The sequence below is a fragment of the Punica granatum genome, chromosome 6 (assembly GCF_007655135.1).
Source record: "Punica granatum isolate Tunisia-2019 chromosome 6, ASM765513v2, whole genome shotgun sequence".
Classification (NCBI taxonomy): domain Eukaryota; kingdom Viridiplantae; phylum Streptophyta; class Magnoliopsida; order Myrtales; family Lythraceae; genus Punica; species Punica granatum.
The window spans coordinates 14,777,967-14,793,389 of NC_045132.1; the positions used below are offsets into that span (position 1 = coordinate 14,777,967).

At 38.7% G+C, this 15,423-nt stretch overlaps 1 protein-coding gene across 1 annotated transcript; it reads left to right on the forward strand.

Annotated features, from left to right (window-relative positions):
- Positions 1-14,418: 14,418 nt before the first annotated feature.
- On the forward strand, positions 14,419-15,114 carry LOC116212181. Its single transcript, XM_031546751.1, has 2 exons — positions 14,419-14,907; positions 14,989-15,114. Exons 1-2 carry the CDS (start codon positions 14,419-14,421, stop codon positions 15,112-15,114), a joined length of 615 nt encoding a protein of 204 aa, XP_031402611.1.
- The last annotated feature ends 309 nt before the right edge of the window (positions 15,115-15,423 follow it).

Below are 15,423 nucleotides of genomic sequence, written 5' to 3' on the forward strand. Positions count from 1 at the left end.
GCGCACGGGCTGGGCCGTTGGGCTCACGAACAGGCTGGCCCAAAAGAAACGGAAACCGACCCGATTAGTGTTGAAAGGGAACCGAGGAGAAGAGGTGAATCGATGAAGTTAACCGGATCGCGAGCTCAAGGAAATTCGGGCGTCGGCTGGGAGTAGAATCCGAGAGCAAGCTATGAGCGTTGGGGACGAGTCGTAGGATCGTAACACCGAGGAGCTAAGGGAATTCGGAAGTTCCCGTCTTCCCCAAGTCGAGCTACGGGTTCTTTTTTTTTTTTTTTCGAAAAAACCAGAGGGAGAAAGAGCAAGAAAGCGGACGTTCTTTGTGGGGGAGTCGCGGCTAGGGTTTCATGAGGCCTCCTCTTCAATCCGGGCGAGCTTAGAGTTTTATTTTTTTTTCTTGCCGAATGTGTTGCCCTTTTTTTCCATAATGAGCTGCGATTTTTTTCTTTCCAAAACGAGCTGCGGGTTTCCTTTTATCCGGCTGAAAGAAAAGAAGAAGAGAGGTGAAGAATGTGGCGGCTAGGGTTCCGTTTTCTTTTTCCTTCCATTAGGGTTTTCGGTTTTTTTTTAGGAAGAAGGAAGAAGAAGGAAGAAGAGAAGGAAGAATCGGGGAAAAAGAAGGGAATGAGGAAGAAGACAAAATAGGTGGGGGAATTGAGGGGCAACGGTCAAAGTTGACCGTTGCCTCTGACCCTTTTTTTTTTAAAAGGGGTCAGCAGTCGGTCTGACCGACCCTGACCCATCTGTCATGTCGGTCAGACCAGCTCTGACCTACCTGACTTTTTTTTTTTTAATTCGAAAATTTAAATTTAATGGAGATTAAAATCTCATTTTTACAATTGGATGTCCAAAAAATGATCTAAGACTGGCATTGTGTTCAGAAAAATTTATGGATTAGTGTTATGCAAAATATTTTTCGGCATCGAATTTTCTTTCCGGATTTTGAAAATTGACGTTGACACGCGTGAAATTCAAAGACATCCCGTAAAATATTTTTATAAAATTGATGTTAAATTAAAAAAATGTCACTTTTTCAAAGGCCATGAATACTCGAGCAATTTGCTAGAAATACTTCCCTCATACGGGGTGACAAAGTGACGATTTTGTCACTTTGAAGTCGGTGGACCGAAATGGAGTGCTGACAGTCAGAACCAATATTTTACGTCGAACTCGGTTCTTCATAACTTAGTTCCTCAAGTATATTACTTATTTGACATAGCAGACCACCAAATAGTTAGTGATAACAACACAAAGTGAAAATTCTCCTCTCCACCATTACGTGGTGGGTGACTCCGCTCATGTCATATCCAGGAGTGAATCAGTGCAACATGGATCTTCTGTTCATGAACATGCGATGACACGAAATGAAGAAATGCATGGAAGAAATGTAAAAGTAACCTGCGGTTTGGAGTCAATACATGAGAGATCCTACCATGTAAAGGCTTAGAGCGATAGTCTTTCTTTCGTAGTCTAAGAAATCAATAGGAAGTCTTTCTTTCTTTTTTTTCATGTAATAAGAAAGGTCAATGGACCTAATACAAGGATAAGAGAAATAAAGCGAAATAAATAGGCACATAAGTTTCATTGGTGAGTATCGAACCTTACGCCCTATACCACTACGCTGAGACACCTTCCTCTATAATTCGTTGTTTAGATGGTTTATATGAATTAATGTTCATCTAAACTTGAAAGTAGGGCTTGTGCTTCCCAAATTACTTGTGTTACGGAATTTCTATAGAGAAATTTTCATCGGAAATAGTAACACAAGTAATTGTGTCATAATTGTAATTCATTATGACAATATTAGTGGCTCTGCATCAAAATCATTTTAAGTAGTGTTATTTAAGATTTCCTCTTTAGGGCTTATTGACCAGGTTCTTTGTGAATAGATATTATAAATTGAGGTGCAAACTGGTCTCTGCCATAATCGGACATGTTTGGACCAGGTCTGACCTGACTTTGTCTAGCACGCACAGAGGTGGCATGGCTATTAGAGAGTAGAATTGGCAATTGCTGTATGCATGGGTCAGGACAAGTCTGGATATCTCAGGAGGATTCTCATTGAGTGTCCCACTCAGATTCGTCTGTGACTGACGTGAAAGTTTTGATTGATATCATCACGATTGGGTATGTACGGCGATTTTGTTTGCAATCTTATTTAGTGATCGTTCTGCATAAGGCTGGAGAGTAAAAGGTGGATCGGATATATTTAATTTTCATATAATAAAATTTTCTTTTGCTATCTTCACTAGTCGCATATGCCCCAATTAAATGGGGCTATTTTTTGTTTATTGATGTCTTCTCTCTATATATCTCATGTGTTCATTTGTTCATTCCAAGTTGAACTTGAGGATCTGAGAATGTGTTACCGGCGAGTGTCATAAAGGCTCATTGCAATATCTTCTCCTTGAGGAGCTTGAGGTAGAACATTTATATTATCAACAAATATAGAATCATCGATCAATGAAATTTTAAGGAAAGGCATCGCTATTTATGATGACGTGATACACGGCAAAACTTGATAGCCTATGAGAAAGATACAAACAATTTTTTTTTTCGAAAAAGGATAAATTGATAACTAGGCTGTCAGCTCTTTGGCGATTCTCTAAATGTTCTATCATTCACTGAATTGATACCGTTCATATCTTAATCTACAATCATTTAATTGAACTTGACCCACATATCTTAAGTAACAAATATCCCTTATTTTACGAGATACATAACGCGAGCACTTTTTGCAATCAAGTTTTGAAAGCGCTCCATTACAGGCTCCATGTCCGTAGGAAATGTCATAAGATGGAGGAGATACCTCATAATAATCAAAACCTGATTCTGGTGTATGAAACACAATATCAGGGAGGAGCATGTTTAGGCCTTCACCGAACGAGCCACCATCCACAAACGTCTCATCGTTGCAGTGTGCGTATACAAAGCTTGTGTCTGGATCTGCTCTTCCAATATGGTTTAATATTGAAAAGAAACCAAATAAGATAATCACGATTTTGTATGGAGTTGCCATACTTTCTCTATAACACCTATTCTTGGTTTGTTTCTTATTCAATTCCACTAAGTTCGGTATTTATAAACTTGCAGCCCTCATAGAATTCCTCGCCTCTTAGTTGACTTTTCATTATCATACATGTTAATAAGCTAATGCAATATTGTATGTTATACTAATTATATTGTTTACGTTGCAAATTATGCTAATATATTAGTGCTCTTGAAAGTCAACATTTAACTATATGTATATAGACAGATATAGAATAAATTATTTGTAACGATCATTTTGAGAATATTTATCAATAGCATATTACTTAGTCACATAATAGATTTCTATTCTATGCACACAGATTTATATCAAATATTATTTAGTTACTAAAATAATTCAGTTAAAATATATTACTTACAATATAAATTATACTACAAATTGGAAAAGGAAAGTGCATGGGGGTAAATTTCCTTTTCCTCATTTGCCCTAGACTTAGTAATAAATTTCTTTTTCAAATTTTACAATAAAAATACTAAATATCCAGATTGACGGTTACTTTTTTTTAGGGATGTGCACGGATACTGGGTATACCCGAAACCGGTTGGAACCTACCCATTAGGGTAGGGTTCGGGTGGCTCGAATTGAAAATAGGGTAGAGTCCGGGTAACAAAATAAGGAACCGGCGGAATCCGGTTCCCACCTACAGGGCACCTAGAACCAGAATCGGAACCAAAACCGGATGATAATTACTAATTAAAAAAAGAGAGCAAAGTTAAGCCTCGCTCCTCAGACGATAGGAACTTAGCTCTGTTAGTCTGTAGACTCAGTACCCTAAATCGCCTCTCGTCTCAGCTCCTCTCCGTCGCTCGCTTCTCGTCTCCGACTGTCCACTCCAGCTCCTCTCCGTTGCTCGCCTCACGTCTCTGACTCTCCGTCTCCGATTCTCCTTCCAGCTCTCTTTCTCAGTGAGCTTCTACCTCCTCTCCGTCGCTTTCTTCTCCGTCTCTCCACTCCGACTCCTCTCCATTGCTCTCGTCTTCGTGTCTCCACTCCAACTCCTCTCCATCGCTCTTGTCTCCGACTCTTCTTCAAGCTCTCTTTCTCGGTGAGATTCTGCCTCTTCTCCGTCGCTCTCATCTTCGATTCTCCTCTGGACTCCTCTACTCACCCGGTTTGTATAAATTGGCTCTATTAGTCTATACTGTTCGTAACCTAACTCATCCCAGTTTGACTACAAATTCTGTTTCGACTGTTTCAATAAAAGATCTACACAACTCATCCCAAATTTCAAAGTTTAAGAACCAATGTAACATTGCTTTTGCAAATTTTATATATCAACAAATTGCTCACACATGCTCTGGAAAGATAAATACATTATGCAATATTGGCGTTGAATAAGAAGGCACATATATTGAACATAGCCAAGCCAACATACATTCTAAAGAAAAGGAAACCAGAGCAATGGACAGAACAAATCATTGCCTACACAGACTTAAACGAAGAAAATGACTTTATGTATTTTTTTGATAGTGAATCAGGGAATCTTTACCGTGATTACTGATTATGGATGAGATATTTTCGGTTTTATATGGCGAGATAAAAAAATTTACAGATTTTAACAGGATATCCGGAACCTGTGGTATAATATAGGTTCCGAGTAGGTTTTGGTTCCAGAATTCAACAGGGTATGGTCCAGTTCCAAAATCTTGAAATCGATCCCTTACAAGATATGGTCCGGATATCGTGAAAAAAAATAAAGTACCCGAAATCGATCACCCCTTACTTTTCTTTTTCTTTTTGGGGTGAAAACTCGCAGTTTCCCTTTTATTGCGGAAACTTGCTCATCTTCCTTTTCCCTTCCATTGCCCAGCTGAGCCCTTCCCCGTTTTTTGATAATTCTTTCACTTTTTTCCTTTTTTTATTTTATTTGTGCATTTATTAACATTGCTTTGCTTTGCTGAGTTGTTTATGTGTGGTTTCTGGCCTATGTACAAGACGGTGTGCCATCCTTTTTGTCTTCTAGCGTGAGTGAGTATTAATTTCTTTTCCTCCTTTTCTTCCTCTTTCTTTCCATCTTCGTTGGTAAGCTATTCAGTGAATTTTTCCGGCTTTGATAGATAGGATACGTGCTGATCTTCAACGAAATTCAGTTGCTTTGTTTATTTTTCTCCCATTTCTTTCCTTTTCTTTTCTTCCCTTCATCAGAGCAATTATACTTCTTCACACAATATACACTCCGCGATAGAAGTTATTCAAATTCTTCAATGAAAATTTTGCACACGATGCATGATATATGTGAGCAAAGCAATAATCATCTTAACTTTTCGATTACCAAATTAAGTACATAAGGAACTCATAAATTAAAGAAAAATAAAATAAATTAGAAAACTACACTCTCATGTACGTGTTCCACTTTTAATTGGTGAACTTTGTTGTTTTTCCGGTTACAAGTGAAATTTGTTGTTCGATATACATATAATTGGTGGAATTTGTTATTGGCTATGGAAGGCCAAGGGCAAGAAGATGGAGATATGGAACCGCCAATACATATATTCATGTAAATCACAGCCAAGAGTAGACGATATTTTTATACTCTTTTTAATGTTATTTTATTTTCTCATACTCGCTCTCTAATGCAATAATACTTTCTCTTTTATTATTAGATTACCTTTTTTTATGTTGGGTGTTATTATTATTAGATTACCTTACGTAAATGGAATGACTGAAACTTTGTCTTCCCTATTTTAATGCAATAATTTTCTTTTTCTCCTCTCATGTATTACATGCCAAAATTATCAATCATGTGCGTAGCACGGGTCTTGAGCTTGTCATATTAAAATGAATTAATAAATGTCAACAATTAAAAGGATAATCTTAAGATTCCTAAACTTTTAGGTCCTGTTTGGTTTTAGAGTTATTTTTTAACTCTACTCCACTCTACTCCACTTATCTTCAATTTAACAACACAATTATTATTTTTCTCTTTTTCTTCAATTTTTTTAACAATTCAATTCAATTTTTAATACTAAATTCTCTCAACTATTTATTATTTTTTCACACTTTTTCTCATAATTCAATAATACAATCATTACGACTCAATTAAATAAATAAATATATATATATAAAGTTTTGGTATAGTTGAGTTTAAAATCAAACGAGACAGAATTTATGTTGCTATGCATTTTTATGAATATCAATATTTTCTAGGAATTTAATAACAAATATGATATTAATATATTAAAAATGTTTGTCAAACATTTAGTCAATGAAACTCCTTAATTTCGAACTTTGAGGTGAATTTTTACTAGAAATTTTCCAATTCAAATATAATTTTTATGTAATTTTTAGCATATTTAATACCTCTAGAGATTATTTTTTGAATGCGATTTTAAGATTTTTTTATAATCATTCTTTGTGGTTAATTTTTGTTTTATTTTTTGCAATTCTAGTTTAACTTGATGTCATCTTTTAACATTTTGATTACAAATGGCATCATTTTTATGAGGCGAATATATTTAGCATATTTCTTCTTTTCTTATTATGTATTTTTTTGTATCATTTTTCATGTTTCAATTTTTTTTTCTAATTTTTGTTCCACTTGTAATTTAGTTCATCTTTTAAAAATCTAATTATCACATGCCTTTAATTTTAGGAATTGCTTCTCGTATAAGTCTTTTCTCATAAAAATTTTTCTTGTTAAATTTAATTCATTTTTAAAATTTTCTTTTAATTATTAACGGATATATCTACTTATAATGCCACATGTAATAGCATTTGTCCTTGCAATTAATACATAAGTACTTGTATTTACAACAAGTTTCCGATATCTTTAAGTATTTTTTAATTTCTAAAGTTAAAATTACATTTTTTTTATTTTTTAAATGCATTAGCTCAACAGCATTAATGCTACTCAATTGAGTTTTACATATATATATATATATATATATATATATATATATATTGTTTATGTTGCAAATGCAGATCAGTCGCTAAAGGCACTGTAATGGTTTGCCAGGGATATGTTTGGCCTTCTATTTTTCCCTTGTATCTTCCAAAGTGCAAATAATGACAAACATATAAAATTTATGTTTTTTAATCTTTATTGTAATTTTTTGGCTAGTGTTACAATGTGCTGGTTGGTGCTAAATCCATTTTGGTTATTTTGAAATGTGCGTTCCTGATTTAATCCTACTTAGGTGTTTAATTAATCTCCATATTTATTGAGTAACAAAACATAAAAGGAATGAGATACCTCGAAATACATTAAAAAAAAATAACGATGAGAAACAGTGTACTTTGGGTTATGATAACGTACATACCACTAAAGATATTCTTCTTCAATCAGTTGAACCAAGACCAAACTAGCTAGTTTACCCGGAATTTTATGTGATGTTGATAAAATCAGCAAACCTAGTTACGTACTTAGAAATTAGTTTGTTAAGTTTTTTAATATTTTAATATTTTCAATTTCGTTTTAACAGTTCAAAAATCACAATATATAATGAACGATTGACAATTAAAAAAAAATCATGTTAGTTGTTGAACTATTCGTCCATCTTTATATACAAACACCTATGTCATCGGTTCTTTCTAAACCCCCTGCTCAAGCATAGTTTTGTTCACCAAATTTAAGTCAACTAGTGTCAGCATTATGCGCTTGGCATATATATGTTTCGCTCTTCCCAATGATTGCTATGAGTATCATGCATCAACATGCATATATAGTACTCATGAAATTAGAGATGCTAAATTGGCAAAAGAGTTTCTTTAATTATTAAACAATGCACACTCAATTCATTGAGTAAAGAAATATAATATTTTATATTACACAAGCTGGATTTTAAAAAAAAATTGCAACAAAACGAGAGGAACAATAAATTAATTATATTCTCCTTGAAAGCACAGACAAACAACTATAAGAAAGTAAATTCATTTAGCGTTAAGTACCCAGTGTTTAAAAGCTCATGAAACAGTCTAAATAATGTTTAGTATGCAAGGAATTCTCATTCTCTTCCTCGGGCTTTTTGCTGGGTGGAGCATCGTTGGAGCACGACCAGACACGTCTGTGATGGTCGTGTAACGTCAATAACTTTCCACAAGATGGCCGTTTCAGCCGAAGTGTGAATTTCGTTCTGGGGGATGTGTCTATTATGACTCCCAAGAATGGTTACTATTATCATGATACATCTCCATGGACTGAAGAAATTGCTTATGGACATGGTGCTTGTAACGGAGAGATGTCATATGGTGATTGCAAGTTCTGCATGGAGGTTGCATATCGCGCAGTATTTCATCTTTGTAGAATGAAATATGGAGGACAAGTTCAGTTAAAAGACTGTCGGATTAGATATGAGAGTTACTCTTTTACTGAATAACCATATAGGTTAATTATGTCTCTGAAAGTTAATAGTGACTAGCTAACTTATGACTCTAAAGTTCATCCTTCGTGTTTCAATAATGTTTTATCTATTTATTTTCTTATAGTCTCGACATGTCGTGAATTCTTCTCGAAAGAAATAAGTATCAAACAAAGAAGAAACATTAAGTGCAAAAGTTATGTATTCATTGGACTGATAATTTTGGCCCAATGTATGGAACATAAATTAGCCACTAATTGATGCAAGGAAGGTGGCTTCTCATATTTCCGAAGTCCAGGGAACATCAAATTATCTTGAATTCAGGTGCACATGGTTTAATGTCAACAAAGGCAACAATATGTTTGTGAATCAGGTTATATTTTTCTTATAACTTTTATGCGCATATATTGTCGATGCTAGTAACAGGCCGGTTGGCCTAAGTTATGTTCCCCTAGTTTTGACTTAGTTCAATATGGATTGACACGCTTAACTTGCTTCTACGGAAAACTTTTCTTAAGTAACAGGATCCGTTCTTTTAAGAGTTTATTACACCATATAACTTAACGTTAACATATATTTTTAGATCTATCCCAATGTCGTTTTTTTGCCTGAGGTATCCCAACGTTGCTATTTTTGTTTCACCAACTATCCCCTGAGGCTAGATGGTGACATCAAATTAGCAACGTTGGGATACTTCAGGCAAAAAATCGACGTTGAGATAGATCTAAGAATATCTATCAACGTTAGGTATATGATGCAATATGACGAAGCGTACACGCAAGTAACCAGTCACAGACCCGTTGATTCGCGCATGAATTCCGGAACTACGACCTTCTATTGCCTGTTGATTCTACGAATACCAAGAATAGGCATCAAACTCGAAAACAAATCCGAGATTGGGAGAAAGAGCAAGGTAGCTCCACGACTTTATTGATAAAATCCGAAATTCACTGTCTTAGCCCTAGGGCTTTATAAAACTTAAATAGGGATTAAAAAAAACCTAAATTGCACAAAAAGAAATAAACATTTTTAAAATTGCAAAAATACCCAAATAATGATAAAATGCCCGTTTGATGCCCTAAACGATAGAATTTGCCTTAAATATCGAAAAATCACTGCAAAGTGTGAGTATTGCTCCGGAGGCCATTTCCCTTGACATAGGGTTGTCAGAACCTGTTTTTCTTCAGGTACCGACTTGCCGCTTTTTGTACCGCATCACAATATATCCATATTCTAATGACACATCATGTAGTTTCATTTTTGGTAGAAAAGGAACAATATTAAAAAACTTCAACTATCTAGGATCCACCGAGACATCTCGATTAGTACAAACAGTACATATAGTTTTAACACCCTAATCTAATTATATAAATTTCAGTGCCCCATCAGGAGGGGAATCAAAGTAGACAACTGCTTCCTGAGCTTGCAAGTCTTCACAGGCTGTCCGAGCGAGGAAGTCCGCAACTACATTTACCTCTCGAAATGCATGCTCAATCTTGAATACGATGAAGGAACTAGCTACGGTCCTACAATCCAAAATAATGGGCATTAGTAAGGAATTATCACAGCATTTACCCAAGAAAAGATCGACAACTACCCTGGATACACATCATGTAGTTTCAAAACTGAACAATGATGCTTTTTTTTTGCTGAATTTTTTTTAATGGTGTGCAGCACTGATGGCAACATTGCCGCCTCCTATACAATATTCGGACTCTCATGTTCAACCGCGAACATATCAGACGAATTGAATAAGCGCAAGCATTGGCCTCGTTAGCATAACACCACCATAGGCCTAGTATAATTCACAGAAGCCGGAGATGACCTGCCCAAGCCAAAGAGCCCACCCTAGCATATGTCACAGGGTGATTCGAACTCAAGACCTAGGGGTCTTCAAACCATGATGCGGTAGAAGAGGCGGCAAGTCGGTACCTGAAGAAAAATAGGTTCTGACGACCCTATTTCGAAGGAAACGGCCTCCGGAGTAAAACTCACCGCTTTGCCGTGATTTTTCGATATTTAAGGCAAATTCCATCGTTTAGGGTCTCAAACAGGCAATTTATGTTATTTAGGACGTTTATATATTTTTAGGAACGTTTATGTTTTTTGTGCAATTTAAGCGCTTTTGAGATCTATTTAAGCTTTATACAACCCTAGGGTTGAGGGGTTGAATTTCGGATTTATCAATAAAGTTGTGGAGCTACCGTGCTCTTTCTTCCAGTCTCGGATTTGTTTTCAAGTTTGATGCCTATTCCTGGTATTCGTAGAATCAACAAGTGATAGAAGGTTGTTGTCTGGTATTCGTGCGCGAATCAACAGATCGCAATTTAGGTTCCGCTGCGTCAGTTGGTATCAGAGCCTACGGTTTGATCTGGAACAGCCATGCCGCCCGGGAGAAGGGATCGTATGGACGATGTTCTTGAGCGTGACAACTTGCGACAACTAGGACAGAGGATGGAATGGATGGAGCAAGTCGTGAATCAGAGGATGGATCGTATGATGAAGCAGTTCACACAGTAGATGGCTGCACTTATGGAGAACCAGAATCGGAGAAACCCTAATTCGAATTCTGACCTTGATCGAGAGGAAACCGAAGAGGAGTCGGAAAGAGAGAACTATTTTGTTGATATTCCACGAAGACAACAAATGGGCGCTGTCGAGCATAACAGGAGGTGACCATTTGAGGAAGACAGGAGGCGTTGGGAGTCGGGGATGCGGACTAAAATTCAAGAATTTCATGGCAGCCTCAAACTTGGGGAGTTTCTTGATTGACTGGCTACAATTGAGGAGATTTTGGAATTTAAAGGAGTGCCTGAAGACAAATGTGTACCTTTGGTGGCAATTAGGTTGCGAGACAGACCCACGGCTTGGTGGCAGCAACTCAAATTGACCAGAAGCAGATTGGGCAAGTCAAAAGTTGTGACGTTGGAGAAGATGAAGAAACACTTGCGGGTCAGTTTTCTGCCATATAATTTTCAGAGATTGATGTATCAGCGATTGCAGAATTTACGGCAAGGAACTCGAACGGTGGATGAATATACCACCGAGTTTTTCCAACTTATAGTCCATAATGAAGTACACGAAACTGAAGATCAATTAGTGGCGAGGTATATCAGATGATTGCGGGTGCAGATTCAAGACATGGTGAATATGTTTGATCCACCCAGTGTCTCGGCAGCGCATCAAAGGGCTCTACAAGTTAAAAAAAAAGTCCCGACGCAACAGTAATTTCGAGAATTCCTCCAGTATAGGAAGCAGTAGTGGTGCGAGTCGTCCTGGTGGTAGTGGTAGTGGCAGTAGCGGGGTGAACTGCCCTAGAGGAGGAACCAACATAAATACTACCAACACAAACCAACCAAATAGACCAACAGGTACTGGGATGAAGTGCTTCGGATGTGGCGAGGTTGGTCACAGGCAATCTGAGAGTCGGAATACCGCTGGCAAAAAGACATTCTTCGTTGACACGGAGGAGGGCGAAGATGAGGATGTGGAGGAAGCCGAATATCCTGAGTTTGATAGTGAGGAGGTCGTCGACAAGGGAGTCGTGACTGGAGACACAGGAACGGCACTGGTTGTTAGGCGTTCATGCTTGACGCCTAAGGTTGCAGACGACAATTGGCTGAGGCATAATATTTTTCAGTCCATGTGCACTGTTCTCTGTAAGGTGTGTCGTTTTGTTATCGACGCTGGCAGCTGCGAGAATATCGTCTCTACGGAGGTGGTGAAGAAATAGGGAGGCGAGGTTAATGTGTCAGAACGTGCATTGGTTTCTTTTTCCATTGGCCTGAAATACAAAGATGTTGTGTGGTGTGATGTGGTGGCAATGGATGCATGTCATTTACTATTGGGTAGGCCGTGGCAGTATGACCGTCGAGTGATTCAAGAGGGGCGGACTAACTCATACAGTTTTATGTTTGAAAATGTGACGATTGTGTAGTTCCCAGTAGAGAGACGGAGAAACCAACCTCTATGGGTGGAGAAATGAAGCTTTTGTCATTGGCGAGGTTCGAAGAAGAGGTGGACGAATCGCAGTTAATTTATGTGCTAATCAGAAAAGAAGTGGCCGGTGAGGCGTCAATTCCAACTGCGGCCGCACCTGTAGTGGCTGAGTATGTGGATGTCTTTACTGATGAGCTTCCTGATGGTTTGCCACCCTTGCGGGATATTCAGCACCGAATTGACTTGGAGCCAGGAGCGACACTGCTAAATAGACCCCATTACAGGATGAGTCCGGGGGAACATGAGGAGTTGCGGAGGCAAGTTGAGGAGTTGCTGGCCAGGGGACATATACGTGAACGATTGAGTCCCTGTACAGTTCCAGCCTTGCTTACACCCAAGAAGGATGGCTCACGGCGCATGTGTGTGGATAGTCGAGCCATTAATAGAATTACGGTGCGATACAGATTTCCAATTCCTCGATTGCATGATTTGCTTGATCAGGTCAGCGGTGCAACAGTGTTTACGAAGCTGGATTTGAAGAGTGGATACCATCAAATTCGCATAAGGCCCGGCGACGAGTGGAAAACAGCTTTCAAAATACGCGAGGGATTGTATGAGTGGATGGTGATGCCTTTTGGGCTGTCTAACGCACCGAGCACCTTTATGCGTGTGATGAATCAAGCCTTGCGACCATTCATTGGCAAGTGCGTTGTTGTTTATTTCGATGATATTCTGATTTATAGTGCTAACCAAACAGAGCATCTCCAGCACTTGCGGGCAGTTTTGTGTGTGCTTCGCAGGGAGAAATTCTATGCTGCCGTGAAGAAGTGTGTATTCATGGCATCAAAGGTTTTATTCCTTGGGTATGTGGTCTCCGGGGAAAGACTGAAGGTAGATGAGTCCAAGATCGAAGTGGTGAGGCAATGGCCGCAACTGAGGACCCTTACTGAAGTTCGCAGCTTCCATGGGCTTGCGTCCTTTTATAGGCGTTTCATCTCTCACTTCAGTACAATTATGGCGCCTGTAGCATATTGCATGAAGGGTGGAAAGTTTGCGTGGACGGAAGAAGCAGAGAAGGCATTTTAGCTTATCAAGATGCGTCTTACGACTGCCCCAATATTAGTCTTGCCTGATTTTGTTCAGCCCTTTGAGTTACATTGTGATGCTTCTAAAGTGGGCATTGGTGCAGTTTTGAGCCAGAACGATAGGCTTGTTGCATATTTCAGTGAAAAACTGTCTGAGGCTAAGTTAAAGTACAACACCTATGATGTGGAGTTCTATGCGGTGGTACAAGCAGTCAAACATTGGCAGCATTATTTGTTTCATCGAGAGTTCGTGCTTTATACTGATCATGAGGCATTAAAACACCTTCACCGCCAAGATAAGTTGTCCCCACGACATGCCTCGTGGATTGCTTATTTGCAGCGTTTTACCTTCGTGGTGAAACACAAGTCAGGGGTGACGAATCGGGTAGCTGATGCGTTGAGCCGCAGGAACAATCTATTGGTTAATCTGCATATTGAGGTACCTGGCTTTGACTTTCTTTGTAATTTGCTTGAGACTGATCTATATTTCTCTAATGTTTTGGGGAAAGTTCGTGCTGGGGAGAAGTCAAAATTTTTGCTGCATGATGGGTTTCTGTTCAAGGGCAACCAGTTGTGTATTCCAGATTGCAGCCTCCATTTGCAAATTATTAAGGAGTTGCATGGAGAAGGGCATGTTGGGTGAGATCGGATGTTACAGCTAGTGCAAGGCTCGTATTTTTGGCCGACCATTCGCAAGGAGGTGGAAAAGTACGTGCAGAGGTGTCGGGTCTGCAACGTGTCCAAAGGGACAGCTACCAATGCCGGGTTATATATGCCATTATCGGTTCCATCGTGACCTTGGGAGGATGTCAGCATGGATTTTGTGCTAGGTCTACCGCGAACACAGCGTGGTAATGATTCCATCTATGTTGTTGTTGATCGATTCTCTAAGATGGTACATTTTATTCCTTGTAAGGAGACGACATATGCTATTCGAGTGGCTTAGCTGTACTTTCGTGAGGTGTATCCTCTTCATGGATTACCAAAGTTCATTGTTTCTGATCGGGATACCCGGTTCCTTAGCCACTTTTGGCGTAGTTTATGGAAGATGGTGGATACACAACTGCAATTCAGCAGTGCTTATTATCCCCAAACCGATGGGCAAACTGAGGTCGTGAATCGGTCGTTGGGTAACTTGCTGCGAAGTCTGGTGGGGGAGCATGTGAAGTGTTGGGATCTCAAGTTGTGCCAAGCTGAGTTTGCCCATAATCATGCAGTCAATCGTAGCACGGGTTTTAGCCCTTTCCAAGTTGTGTATGTTGCTGTTCCCGAAGGTCCTCTGGGTTTAATTCCTTTAACTAACAAATCTAAAGTTCATGGTAAGGCAGTAGATTTTGTGGATAGCTTGCGAGAGATTCATCAAGCAGTGTTTGAACATTTGACAGCAGCTAATGCCAAGTATAAGCAAGCTGCGGATAAAAAGCATCATTCGGTGGAATTTGAAGTGGGTGATTATGTGTGGGCAATTCTTACTAAGGATCGATATCCAGCTGGGGAGTACAACAAGCTTTCAGCAAGGAAGATTGGGCCGATAGAGGTTTTAGAGAAGATCAATTCGAATGCATATCGGCTTAAGCTTCCTAGCCACATTCGTACTGCTGATGTGTTTAATGTGAAGCACCTGATTCCTTACACGAGTGACAGCTCGGACGAGGACAATTTGAGGGCGAATTCTCTCCACCCATGGGAGAATGATGCGGTAGAAGAGGCGGCAAGTCGGTACATGGAGAAAAATAGGTTCTGACGACCCTATTTCGAAGGAAACGGCCTCTGGAGCAAAACTCAACGCTTCGCCGTGATTTTTCGATATTTAAGGCAAATTACATTGTTTAGGGCCTCAAACAGGCAATTTATGTTATTTAGGACGTTTTTATAAGTTAGGAAAATTTATGTTTTTTGTGCAATTTAAGCATTTTTAAGACCTATTTAAGCTTTGTACAACCCTAGGGTTAAGGGGTCGAATTTCGGATTTATCAATAAAGTTGTGGAGCTACTGTACTCTTTCTTCCAATCTCTGATTTGTTTTCGAGTTTGATGCATATTCCTGATATTC